Source organism: Parasteatoda tepidariorum, chromosome 6, assembly GCF_982258835.1.
Source record: "Parasteatoda tepidariorum strain Cologne lab strain chromosome 6, Ptep-v5.0, whole genome shotgun sequence".
Taxonomy (NCBI): domain Eukaryota; kingdom Metazoa; phylum Arthropoda; class Arachnida; order Araneae; family Theridiidae; genus Parasteatoda; species Parasteatoda tepidariorum.
The window spans coordinates 20670504-20685224 of NC_141760.1; the positions used below are offsets into that span (position 1 = coordinate 20670504).

Genomic DNA, 14721 nt, shown 5'->3' on the forward strand with positions numbered 1-14721 from the left:
TTTTAAACTTTAAGTTAACTATAAGTTGAAAAATTCGTAATAGATCGACTGTAATATTTATTCATTCATTTAACCGGCAATAGATATATTTTTTTAAAAAATTGTTGCTCATAAAATCAACTAACATATGAAGAAATCTTAAAGATGTGAGGTTGGAATATTATAAACGAATTTTCGATCACTTTCCGACTAGCTAGAGCACTTAAATTTTTACTGGAGTTCTGTAGCTGACGGCAATGCAAGTTTCAATCGTTTCCTGAGCTGACCACTACAAACTGAAGTTATCGCGATATTACCAAGAAAATAAATTTAGGGGAGAGTTGAACTAAACTGGGTAAGTGGATAATACAAGCACCAGGTATTGTTGTCTAAAATACTGCTGCCATTTATCAGGAATTACATGAAATTAGTTGTCGACAAAAGATTTGTTGATTATTTGTTTGTCGACTTCATTGTTTTCAAAATGTCGATCAGAAAAGTTATGATTTGTTTTAAAACTCTGCCCAGAGAAAAGATAGTACGGTTAAAACTGCTAGCATATGGTAAACACTACCTTGTTTCTGGCTCCATAGCAACAACGAAAGCCTGGTAATTTTTACAGAACACTTTGGTAATGATTCTGCAACAATAAAATATTTAGCGGTATTTCGGTAACAATAAAAAATTGTATAATAGGTGATAAAATTTGATAAATGTGGTAAAATTTGGAAATTTTATCATGATATTTTAGAGCATGCCATTAAAACTATTTATCCGGTTAAATTTATTTTTCAGCTTTGTAGTTTTTACTAAATGTGTGGTAATCAGAACTACAATTTTAAGAATTAGAATTCCTGGTAAACCGTTACCACATGAACTGAAAAATTACCAAGTGAATGGTTTAAAAACCGTACATTTTGGTTTCATTAACCAAAATTATGTTTTTTTTTTCTTTTTTTTTGTTGCCAGAAATGTAGTTATTATACAGTACGATAATTTTACCACGATTTTTTTCTCTGTGTGCTTTTCTTAATTGCTGGGAGATTAAACATCTAATTACGCATTTTTTTAGTTATTGTTTTCAATTAAAACAGATTTTACATCACGTTTAAAATATACCAAGCCTTTTTTCTCCTGTTGAACGGCACTTTTGAATCAAACTGAGAAATTTTAAGCAATATGAGAGATTAGCTCTATTCCACAATAGTCCAAGTTTCGATTCCCGGAAAATTGAATACAGAATCTCAACTGTAAAAATGGGCAGATGAAGCCTGTAATATCGTAGAGGAAAGTGAACAAAGTTTTATTTGTGAGTTCTATTTTTAAATCTGAACAAATAATTTAATTTGCGAAACACGTACAAATTAAGATCAAGCGAGATTTGTTAAGGGGAAAAAAAGTAAACGTAAGGGATTTGTTTTTGTCCGACTTTTCCCTACAGTAATTGAATTTTGGCATTCTTCCAATAACTAGATCATACTCTAACAGCAGCTATGCGTCTATCTACAAGACAAGTTTCAATCTTTTCCTGACGACTACAAGCATAAAAAATGAAAAACTTAATCCTTTTAATTAAATCTAACTCATACTCTTTTAATTAAACTCAACTCATTGTTTGCATAATTTCAAATTAATTTTTTCTTAATTGACAGAGATGCCAACTAGTAGAGACCTTTTCCATTAGTAAAAGGCAATTTTTCCGTGGCAAAATAACTTTCCGTAATAATATTTAAATGCACGGGTTTGAATTAAAATGGCATTCCACAAGTTGCATTCTTGCCAATGATAAAATAGTCAAAATATTAAATTTAATATAAAGATTAACACTTCAACAAATTCATTTCGCAATTTCATGTGTGCTTAATACGTGCTTACAAAAAATGAGGGATAAAGAAGTGTACCATAAGAAATTAAAGAAGTTATTAAAAGTAACAATAATAAATAAATAAAATAATAATCGGTAAATTGGAATTCTAATGACGTAGATTAATTTCAAAACGTTTTCTATGAAAGGGTTGCCCAAATAAAATGTAAACAAGTGTGATAGTGTTAAAAATACATGAGCGAATGCAGCGCCGCCTTTCAGTGTAGTAAATGAAGTTAGGAAGAATGCACAACACACTGATTAGCCAGTTAATATGAGAGCATCTTATGGTAATGTAGCATAGAATTTAGGAAGCATTCGTCCAAAAAATAACAATGCGAATTAATACGATTTTTAATTGAAGTTAATTGCACTATTAGTTTACTCAAGTCAAATAAAGTTCTGAGCAGGTGTCATGAATCGTAACCCTTTTATTACTTCTAATAATTTTATCAATAGAAACAATGAATTCATGGGAGGTTATGGTGTTTGCATGCAAACATTTGGTGTTAAATATTTGCCCCACGCACCACCTCTGCCAATATAAATTGTATAACTGCGAGTTGTTTTATTCTGGTCGCATTCATTTTTGCACAACTTAGCAAACTTACGAATGCTCTCACGCGAAATGACTATTCAGTTAAACGCAATCTGCAGTACTTTTCTTATATCTTATATATATTTCCTAAACCTATGTTTCACCGGAATCGACATTGATGCACGATCTTCACAGAAACTTTTATATCATTTGATCACAGGCGTTTGTCTAGGATAGTGTTTGCAATGAACAGCAAATATTTGGTGTTAAACATTTGCATCACGCACCCCTTCTGTCAACATAAATCGTACTACTGCGCGTTGTTTTATACTGGACGCATCCATTTTAGCACAACGTAGCACATTTATGAATGCTTTCACGCGAAATGACAATTCAGTTAAACGCAATCTGCAGTACTTTTCCTATATCTTATATATATTTCCTATACCTACGTAACACCGGAATCGACTGTGATGCGCGATCTTCACAGAAACTTTTACATCATTAGATCACAGTCGTTTGTCTAGGATAGTGTTTGCAATGAACAGAATATATTTGGTGTTAAAGATTTGCCTCACACACACCGTCTGCCAATATAAATCATACTATTCCGCGTTATTTCATTTTGGACGCATCCATTTTAGCACAACGTAGCACACTTATGAATGCTCTCACGCGAAATGGCTATTCAGTTACACGCAATCTGCAGCGCTTTTCCTATAGCTTAATTTATAGCCCTGAAGGGTGGCATCGTAATCGCTTCGATATTTCCAATAATATCGAGAGTGTTCACTTTTCATAAGAGCAATCCTTATGCTTATAAACATTAAAATTAGAATTCAGATACATATTATCGCCAAGGTTAATGAATCATTCTTTAAAACGTATATATTACAAAAGACATGTACCAAAGTTCCTTAATTTTAAGCAACACGGCGATGCAAAAGCTGACAACAATGTGGAAAACATCTGGGAAAGGGTTGGGTAAATACGATACAATGAAGGTAAGCTCGACACTTTAATGATATTTATATTTATATATGTATATATGTAGTATATATATATATCTGCCTCAATTTTGTGATATAAAAATAACCATCACACTTTCTTAACTTTTTTAAACTCTTCCCAAGCTGCCTTTTTCATCAATAAATAATGCCCTGTGTAGGTCACACTCTGAGGCGAGATCAACACTGCTTTAACACGACACATATTTCTGACAAATACAAAGACACACATAAACAACCACTGACACTTGTTCAAATGTTACACATAATGGCGGTGCATAAACACATAAAAATCATACTCACATTCCTCCCAATATCATTTCTCATCTCAGCACCTTTGTTCGGACATTTTTTTTTTTGAAAATAAAATAAGTATGGGAGCATGATTTTAATAACGTCCTTCGACACAGTGATATACTGTACAATTAAATATACACATTACATTTATATAATGTACGAAACAAAAATAAATGGGTACACCACAGGTTGACGATGTGTCTTCGCACACTTATTCTTTTTTTTGTTGATTCTGGACACTGAAGCAGAATGGAATACCAGCTTGTGTATGAGTTGAAGGTGACTCGGCAACCTTCACCACAGCTTCTCCATCAATCTTAAGATCTGGGCAGTTTTCATAAGTCATCCTTCTAAAGAGGAAATAAATTTGATTAATTTACAGAAAGTTTGTAAAACAAAAGTTACCATACTCTTAAAGGGAATAAAAAGTATTTTCTACATAAGTAAAAGTCATATCCTTCTAAGGTATACGACTGGAGGAAGAAGTTTGCATAGCAAAATTTAGCATACTTTCAGCTTTTAAAGGGAATAAAAATTATTACTCTTAGTCATATTCTTTTACGGTATTCGACTGCAAGAAAATCAAAGATTATTTACCAAAATTTCACATATTTTAGTTTTTAAAGGGAACAAACAGTATTTCTCTAATTGATATTCCTTTAAGGTATTCATCTGGGTGAAGATCCAAGCTTGTATAACAAAATTTAGCATACTTTTATCTTTTAAAAGGAATAAAATGTTTTGATCTAAGTGTTATCCTTCTTAGATATCCGACTGGGTAAAAATCAAAGTGTGTATAACGAAATTTAGTATACTTTTAGAATTTAAAGGAAATAAAAAGTATTGCTCTAAGTGTTATCCTTTTAAGGTATCCGATTGGGTGAAAATCAAAGTTTGTATAACAAAATTTAGCAAACTTTTAAGGGGAATAAAAAGTATTGCTCTAAGTGATATATATCTTTTTAACGTATCCAATTGGGAAAAGATCAAAGTTTGTATAACAAAATTTAGCATACTTTTATCGTTTAAAAGGAATAAAATATTCTGATCTAAGTGCTATCCTTCTTAGATATCCGACTGGCTAAAGATCAAAGTGTGTATAATGAAATTTAGCATACTTTTAGAATTTAAAGGAAATAAAAAGTATTACTCTAAGTGATATCCTTTTAAGGTATCCGATTGGGTGAAGATCAAAGTTAGAATAACAAAATTTAGCAAACTTTTAAGGGGAATAAAAAGTATTGCTCTAAGTGATATCCTTTTAAGGTATCATCCGATTGGGTGAAGATCAAAGCTTGTATAACAAAATTCAGCATACTTTTATCTTTTAAAAAGAATAAAATGTTTTGATCTAAGTGTTATCCTTCTAAGATATCCGACTGGGTAAAGATTAAAATTTGTATAACAAAATTTAGCATACTTTTATCTTTTAAAAGGAATCAAATTTTCTGATCTAAGTGTTATCCTTCTTAGATATCCGACTGGGTAAATATCAAAGTGTGTATAATGAAAGTTAGCATACTTTTAGAATTTAAAGGAAATAGAAAGTATTGCTCTAAGTGATATCCTTTTAAGGTGTCCGATTGGGTGAAGATCAAAGTTAGAATAACAAAATTTAGCAAACTCTTAAGGGGAATAAAATGTATTGCTCTAAGTGCTATATATCCTTTTAAGGTATCCAATTGGGTGAAGATCAAAGTTAGAATAACAAAATTTAGCAAACTTTTGAAGGCAATAAAAAGTATTGCTCTAAGTGCTATATATCCTTTTAAGTGCTATATATCCGATTGGGTGAAGATCAAAGTTAGAATAACAAAATTTAGCAAACTTTTAAGGGGAATAAAAATTATTGCTCTAAGTGCTATATATCCTTTTAAGGTATCCGATTGGGTGAAAATCAAAGTTTGTATAACAAAATTTAGCAAACTTTTAAGGGGAATAAAAAGTATTGCTTTAAGTGTTATCCTTTTAAGGTATCCGATTGGGTGAAGATCAAAGTTTATATAACAAAATTTAGCAAACTTTTAAAGGGAATAAAAAGTATTGCTCTAAGCGATATCCTTTTACGTTATCCGATTGGGTGAAGATCAAAGTTTGCATAACAAAATTTACCATACTTTTAGTTTTTAAAGGGAATAAAAAGCATTGCTCTAAGTTATATCCTTTTGAGGTATTCGACTGGGTGAAGATAGGTTAGCTTCCCAAAGCATCTTTGAATTCTTGCTTTTCGATTTTTAGAAAAGAAGTTATAGTAGTTTTTTCGAATGCTGACAAACGAAACCGAAATAAAAAGTAAACTCCCGAAAGCGAAACAAAAATGTTTTTTTTATTACTCTTTTAGTATTCTACCCCTTTTTTTGAATAAATTATATTTTTGAGACAAATAAAATTCTCCTTCGTATTATAAATTTTTTTTTGCTCTCAGAGTTTTCTTCCACTTTAAATGAATTTTTTGAAGAACGCTAATTTTGAAAAAACGTTTTTTAATGAATAATAAAATGAAAATTAAAAAACGATTATTAAAGTCAAATATGATTATGAAATGAAAACTAAAATGAATAATTAAAGAAAAAGTTCATTACAGAATTTTTACTTTGAAATTTTTAATGTATATTTTATATAAGGTAATAAATGTTTTGAACCAAAAGTTTAAGTCTAAGTGTTAATTTGTTATTTTCATCAAGCTTTAATTAAGAATATTTAGATTTTCTCCTTAAGAATATTTAGAATTTTCCTTTAAAAATTCATATTAAACAATATATTTAGTTCCATTTCATTGTCTCTTTAACATTTTTTTAAGCTTTTAGTTCAAAACACAAGTAATCACATTATTGACCTTGAAAAAAAAGTATTTGAAATTTATACATTACAATTTGTTGTAGAGTTGTTAGCGTGACTTGAAAAATGTATAGTTTTTAAGCTTAAACTTGCAAATATTCAAAAAAAAATATTTAATAAATTTCTAAACTTTACTTTAAATTTATAATTTTTTAACCCTTGTTTACCAAACGTAAAATTAAAATTTTAACTAAGCATTTAAAAAAAAAGTCTAAACTAGTTTGTTACCTTAAAGTGGACAGAATCGTTCATTGGAATATTATCTGAAAATATAATATAATTTCAATTGAAAGAGAATAGTTTGAATGGTAAAAATTGATAACGATAACAAAGTTCATAAGGGATTAAAAACCGGGGTTTAAATAGCGTGAAGCAACATTTATTGAATGTGATAAAAATTGGTTTCTAAAACTATAGAAATATCAAAAGGTGGTTCGCAAAGTATTTTTTGACTACTAAAATATTAACTCAGTTAAAGATTTGACAAAATAAAGAAACCATGGGCGAAAAACAGAGTTCTGTTTGTTGGAGCTCCATTTCTTAATTAATGTGTCAAGAACGTCAAGAATCGGTCAGTTTTGATCGAAATTCATCAGAGTTCAGCAGATAAAATTGTTATATTTGTCAATAATATTATCGAAAGCTACCAAATTGGAATAGCTGGTAATCCATGCCTGGAAATGTCATCATACGCCCCTACAGACACTTTCCTATTATGAACTGTCTCTTCGTGTGTTTCTGAATAGGTCATAATAGAAAAGCGCTCCCAGCCGCGTACGATGACATTTCCGGGTATGGGTTCCTACGCAATTTTATTCATGAGGATGTGCCCTAACTCCTTTAAAAGTTTTTCGCAATATTTATACGACCCCCTGTTATATATAATGTTTTAAAACTTGCACACTGAGACGAAAAATAGACTAAAAAATATCAACTTTAAAAAAAATAAATAAAAACTGTAGCTTATCGAAAGAAATTGATTGCAGATTTGAATTGAACGATACGAAAATATTTTAAATCAGTTAAAAAATCTTATACAAAATAAATAAATAAAAAATAAATAAATAAATAAAAAATAAAAATCCCAGAAAGCAAAATAAAAAAATGTTCTCTAAAATATAACTAAGAATAGCTTCAGAATGACGCAAATAATCAAGTTGAATCAGAACAGGAAGACAAATTTACTTTAATTTTGATATAAAATATTTTCTGCAGCGTCTATAGTAACGATAGTATATAGCCAACTATAGAAAATCGCACATTGATTTGAGATAGGGAAAATAGTAAAATGTAAACAGAAAAACAAATTTAGTAAAAAAATTACGTCAAAACATTCTTTTTTAAAAAAATTAAAAAACTTTTTTGAAAATACCAAATGATAATAAATTTTACCAAATGACACACATTTTAAAAAAATTATGCCAAAAAATGCATACATTTCGTGCAGCCGACAATAATTACAGCAGAGATGCGACGGGCCACTAAACATGTAAAATGTGATGTCGAATAAAAAGCACAAACTTATTGAAAAAGATGAATTTTAGTAACTCTTTCAAGCACATATCTCTCAGTTTAGTATTAAAAGAAAAAAATTTTCAATTTGCATTGTTAATCACGGTGGTAGTTACGATTTTAAAATTAAATAAATAAAAAAGAAAAAAATAGTTTCTACCACATCTTACATTTTTAGTAGCCTGTGACATCCTGATGAAAAGAATTAAATCAGTACTATTCTCTGCCAATAGATGGCAAAACAATACTAGTTCGTTTTCGTAGAAATATCTCTGCAGTATCTATGACAGAAAAATCTGTTAATTAAATTATGGGTTATCAATTTTTACTAGTGAGGTCCACATTTTCCTTCTTTTCACTTCACATCTCTCACTTTTAAGCTCTAGTTATCGATGGATAGTCTCAAGAGACATTATCTTCAAAAACAAAAAAAAAGAAATTGATTTAAAAAATTTAAAAAAAAAACATCTTTAATTATTAGAAGGTACTATTTTATGGAATTTATAGTGTAGTCTTTTAGTCTTTCAGAAAAGTAAAAAAAAAAAATTTAAAAAAATGTGGGGTCTCTTTAAATGTTTGTATAAAAAAAAACTTAAAGTGATGTTTATTTAAAAAAAAATAGTTTATAATGTTCGTTATATTTTTTAGGGCACGGCAAAGATTGGTTCAATGAAATATTGTTTACTATTGCACACAATTTGATGCGGTGGGTAGCTAAAACTGTTCTGGTGGACACATTCTCGATTATTGTACGGCTAATTTTAATGAATTTTAAAGATAGCAATTTTTAGCAATAAGTTTAGATGATAGCAATAAAATTAAATTTTGGAGCTTTTTTTCATTTTTATTTCGGTAAGGAATTGAAATTTGTTGAAGTTTGGTACGCAGTTTAGTTCATATTTTAGAAATGTTTTGGTCATTTTTGAAATAAAATATAATTATTTTTTTAATATATTTATTCCTTGAATGTGGTTTGATAATTGTAGATTTGTAAAACATACAATTAACACATTTTTCGAGTTTAAGTTATTAAAAACTAACCACGAAATTTTATATAATCTTAAACTTAATTAAACTTTAAAATAAAATTGTCGACATGCTTTGATAATTTCAGACACTAAAATGATACACGAAAAAAATAGAGATAAAAGTGAAAAAAATCGAGAAAAGATAAAAATGAATTTAGGTTGATAAATATATGATCAAAGTGAAAAATTGAACGATGGATATGATGAAACTATGTATACGTACAAAATGTTTTTAAACAATAAAAACTGCAGCTTAAAAATGAAACAAAAGTGAAGCATGGATCGAGAGTTATATGTAGGCACAGATAGAAAATGTATGTAACTGTAGAATTTTATATTATGCTTTCAAAGTTTTGCGAATTGAAAAGCACATGAAATAAGAGATTCCGTGCATATGTGAAACCTGATTTTATTTTTGTTTACAACAGATATACATTTCTTTTAAAAATACGTGGATCATCTCGTATAGTTTGTTGAGTGAATCAAACATACTTTGTTCAAAATACACTGGTTATCATAAATTAAGGAAAAATCACAAAAATAGCGATAACTCTTTCAAAAGTAAGCCAAACCGTGCAAAATTTGCATATGTTGTCCACTAAGAGTAGCTGAGTAAAATTGCAATATGCAAATTAGTGGCGCTGCACTCGGCTTACGTCATCTGCCTGGAGCATAAAAGTCCAAGTTTGAGAGAAAGCACACAAATTTTACTGTGATTGCGACATTGAAAATCTGAGATAGCCAATTCGTAATAATGACCTCTAGGCATCATTTGCCTGAAGAACTACGATGGAGAGCCATCGGGAGACTAGAGGCAGGGCAGAGTCAATCAGAAGTGGCCAGATGGCTAAATGTGAGTCCATCTGTGGTTCATAGACTTTGGAGGCAATTTCAAACCACAGATTCGGCATCTAGGAGGTTCAGTCAAGGACGGCCAACTGTTACGACCAGTGCCGATGACCGATATTTGACATTAAGTGCACGCAGGAATAGAACCGCTACTCCGACACATCTTAGATCCTCTCTTGCTGCAGCCACCGGAAGGTTGGTGTCAACGTCAACTGTGCGCAGAAGGCTCCACGAAGGTGGTCTGTATGCGAGACGACCAGCCATTTGCGTGCCGCTCACATCACGCCATAGGAGAGACCGTTTGCAGTGGGCCCGACAACATGTCCACTGGACGTCAGATCAATGGAGGCCTGTTCTCTTTACGGATGAGTCCAGGTTTAGTCTAGAAAGGGACAGTAGACGTTATTTGATATGGAGAGAACCTGGGACCCGTTATCATCCATCAAACATCCGTGAAAGAGATGCATACGGAAGAGGCAGTGTCTGTGTTTGGGGAGGCATATCCTTAGGAGGGCGCACATACCTCCATGTCTTTCCAAGGGGAACCGTGAATGCTCAGGTTTATCGAGACAACATCCTTGATGCTTATGTGCGCCCATATGCCGGGGCAATTGGTGATTGCTTCCTGTTACAGGACGATAATGCAAGACCACACAGAGCTCGCATTGTTGATGATTATCTTCAACAGGAAACAATTACTCGCATGGAGTGGCCAGCTCGATCCCCGGACTTGAATCCTATCGAGCACGTTTGGGATGCTCTAGGGAGGCGTGTATCTGCCATCAATCCGCCCCCTCAGACCCTTGCTACGCTTGCAACTGCTTTACAAGAGCAATGGCTCTCACTTCCTATTGAACTGATAGACCGCATAATTGAAAGCATCACACATCGCTGTTTGTGCTGTATTGCTTCTAGAGGCAATCATATTCCATATTAAAGGTACTTTTTCTATTGCAAACCGATACTTCCAATTTGTTTATTTTATACATGTGCTAATTTCTATACTACTATTAATGTCTGATAATTTCTTTTTATGTTGTTTAATACCTTACTATGTGTTGTATATTGTGGGTAAGTTTCATAAAGTTCCATGTGTAATTTCTTGAGTTATCGCGATTTTTGTGAATTTTCCTTAATTTATGATAACCAGTGTATAATAAAACTTTAATTTTGGAACTATATACGAATTTCTGTTAGCATATCATTCCCCGCAAACAGTATCAATTGTGTGGCAGTAGATTTCATATAATTAGCAGTATATTTTATTTTATAATCGACGTTGAATAGCAAACCCGATTCTGAGTTAAGACTCCCAATGTTCAACTCCGTAGCCTTGTAATTTTGAACCTAATTCAAAGATGACAAGGGAACTCCTGGGGGCCGGGATAGCCTGGTCGGTAGGGCACTGGGCCCATATCCAAGAGGTCGTGGGTTCGATCCTCGCCGGCCGAAGACTCCCCGTGTAGTAAATGGTGACTGATGCACGTCGAGTCTCAAAGTCCTCTATGTTCCCTCAACAAATCAATACCTCTGGGGGTACTGATCCAGGAGTTTCCTTGTCTTCTGGATTGGTTCAAAATTACAAGGCTAAAGAGTTGAACGTTAGTAGTCGTAAACCCATGAAATTGGGTCGGCTGTTTAACGACGGTTATAAAATAAAATAAAAAGGGAACTCCTGGATCAACTGTTGGAAGAAATCTGCCTTCGTGGAGGACTTTTTGATGGAACTAACCAGCATGTGCGTTACATGGAGAAGAAAACCACGAAAGTGCTCTATCTCTGAGCCACCACGTCTGTATTAGTAGTATATGGTTTGATAAATATTTCTGGTACATAATATATTATTTCTAGGGACTGCAGGATAGGATTATTTGCTGACGACATTGTACTTATGTGCCGTGGTCTAGACATCAACAGAATCGAATCATGCCTAAATTTTTTAAGACATAGAATACAAGATTTTGATGGGGGAAGTAATTATTGTTTAACTCTCTCAAATCTATAACTAGTTTCTTTACTAATAATAAGTATTGTTATTGTCCCATTTTTTTAACCGGTCATCTTTTGCAGGGCGAGAGAGACCTCACATATCTTGATTTTGTACTCAAATCTAAAATCTCGTCTAATAAACACACTGTCTTTTTAGTAACTGGAACAAGAAAGAGACTTTATACATTATTTGCTTAATATATTAAAGCTTATCTCAAGCTGTGATTACTGCGTTGATGCCCGAACTTTGAAGATAACTTATATACCTCTAATTAGACATATTCTTGAATATGGAAACCAAATCTATCAAGCCGCTTCAGACACAAACCTTGTTGTTGTCTTGTCCAAGTGAGCAGACGAATCAAAAACACCGAAGACGTCTGAAATTCTCCTGGCAATGTCGAAGACTCTTGGTGAATAGATCAGTTGATAGTCTATGGGTTTTGGTCTAAGTTGTAGTGTTTAGCCAGTGTAGAAGGACAATTAAAAATTTGACATGGATAAAGTTGGATTTCAGGACAGTGAGGAGTATTGTAACTTTTGGCCATCAAGGGATAATTTCATTCCTTTAAAGTGTCCTTTGCGCAGTTTGGCTATGGTAGTTGAAATTATCCGGTTGCAAGTAAGTTCTGGGATAAAAATATTTTTAGGTGGTTGGAAGGTCAGTTTAAGTCTGACACAAACCTTAAAATTCTAGAAAAAGTACAAGTGAGCTCAGCCCGCTTAATTACGGGGAGGCAACATAGCACTCCAACTAATATTGTCCTCTATATGGCTGATCTGCAAATTTGCAACTAAGAGGCATTCTTAATCTTAAAAAGTACCTCAGTAAGATTTTGAGATATTGTGATCAACATCGTACTGCATACTTTGCATGTGGATGACAAAATAATGAGAAACCGAAGAAGAATAGTTTACTCATTCACATTGTAAAGATAGAAATTTAGCAATCTTCAGTGGAGTTTAATTCCTTAAAATTTATAGTATCACCATTGGACTCAATGCCCAAAGTATATTTTCATAGAGAATTAGTCATACTAATAAGTCACCTCAACATTATACATCCTGAAGATAGACTGCTTTGGAGGTGATTAATAGTACTCATAAGGAGGCAATTTTGATTTATACAGATGCTGACAAGAATACACTGGAAGTAAGGCTTTCGTTAAATTTGATGAAGATTTCTTAAACACAGGAATACTACTTACTGTTCCATTTTGTACTCTAAATTGATAGCCATTGCTATGGGACTAAATTGTGCTTCTAAGCTACATTTGACTGAAGAAATCTGAATTCTGTTAGGCAATCGAAGTGCAATTCAATATTTGTAAATTTGGGGACTTCTCAGGGGCCAATAGGGAATGAGAATTTCCACGAAACTCAGGATTCTGTCTGGTGCTTTTGTGCTTCATCTGCAATGGCTTCAATTCCACATGAATTTAAAATATAACGATAATATTACTGATGGTCTTGAGAAAGATGGCACTTCCCTGACTCAGGTTAACGCGAAACTTGTGTTGAACCTTGAGCTACACTCGAGATGTAAGGCTTCTATAAGCACCTCTTGAAAACAACCGCCACCACATCCGTGATATCATTGTGGGAGTCCTGGTGCTTCAATTTGTTTTAATGGTTACAAGAGAGATAAAACTGCTTTAATTCGACTGTCTACTGGACATTTAACTGTTTACTGACTTCTATAAATACCTCTTGGAAACAACCGCCACCACATTCATGGTGTCTTAGTGGGAGTCCTGGTGCTTCAACTAGTTAGTATAAACACCTCCTTGAAATAATCGTTACCACATCTGTGGTATCTTAGTGAGAATCCTGGTGCTTCAATTTGTTTTAAAGGTTACAAGAGAGATCAAACTGCTTTAATTCAACTTTCTACTGGCCTATTGATATAACCTATTGATATACTGGCCTATTTATGATAAAAACCTATTGGAGACAACCGCCACCACATTCATGGTATCTTAGTGGGAGTCCTGGTGCTTTAAGTAGCTGTAAACACCTCTTTGAAACAACAGCCACCACATCCGTGGTATTTTAATGAGTGTCCTGGTTCCTCAATTAGTTGTAAAGTTGACAGGAGAGATTAAACTGCTTTAATTCGACTGTATATTGGACATTTAACTGTCTACTGGACATTCCTATGGGGCTAAGACATTTTGCACCAAGTGTAGTGAAGAAGAAGGAAATTCGCAACATCTAATTAATTGCGTTAATTTGATACGCGAGGACCTTCTGAAGAGATATGTGTGTGTTTTAGAGATGTTTAAGGTGAGAAAACTCATGGATTGGATCTGATTCAGAGCAGAGGGATAAATATCATCACCATCATGATTTAGTAGAACATTTGCGCTCTATAAATAATTATCCTTTTTAAAACATGAATTTAAGAACTAACAAAGGCAATTTTAACAGGTTAAAATTTTGGTAGGGGAGAGGGGGGCACATGTGAACAGGGGGCACATGTGAGCATGGTATGTTTTACCAATATGATTTGAAATAAAAAATCTCGAAAAATTTTCAATTGATGGCAGTACTAGTCCTACCTCTCTGAAAAACTTTCAGAGCAATGAGACATTTTGTTGGTCTATTCTGACAATTTCTTTGTATCAGCTGGTGTTGCATATATTATAATCGCTCGCTTCTCCAAGTGAAAGCATAATATAAATCAACTAATAAACTAAAATTAACTATTGCAGATCATTATATGAACATTCAGGTAAGTTTATGACAATTATTCTTTTTTTTACTCAATTAAAAGTTCATTATTTTTCAAGTTAGGTTTAAGAAGGATGATGGGGGCAC

General features: G+C 32.6%; 1 protein-coding gene across 2 annotated transcripts in view; it reads right to left on the minus strand.

Annotated features, from left to right (window-relative positions):
- Positions 1-3736: 3736 nt before the first annotated feature.
- LOC107436844 (cGMP-inhibited 3',5'-cyclic phosphodiesterase 3A) overlaps positions 3737-14721 on the minus strand; it is a 605033-nt gene continuing 594048 nt past the window's right edge. For both annotated transcript variants that reach the window (XM_087165512.1, XM_016048661.4), the window contains exon 15: positions 3737-4035. In XM_087165512.1, coding sequence (XP_087021638.1) covers positions 4021-4035 — 15 coding nt within the window. In that variant the 3' untranslated portion in view covers positions 3737-4020. The remainder of the gene's footprint in view (positions 4036-14721) is intronic.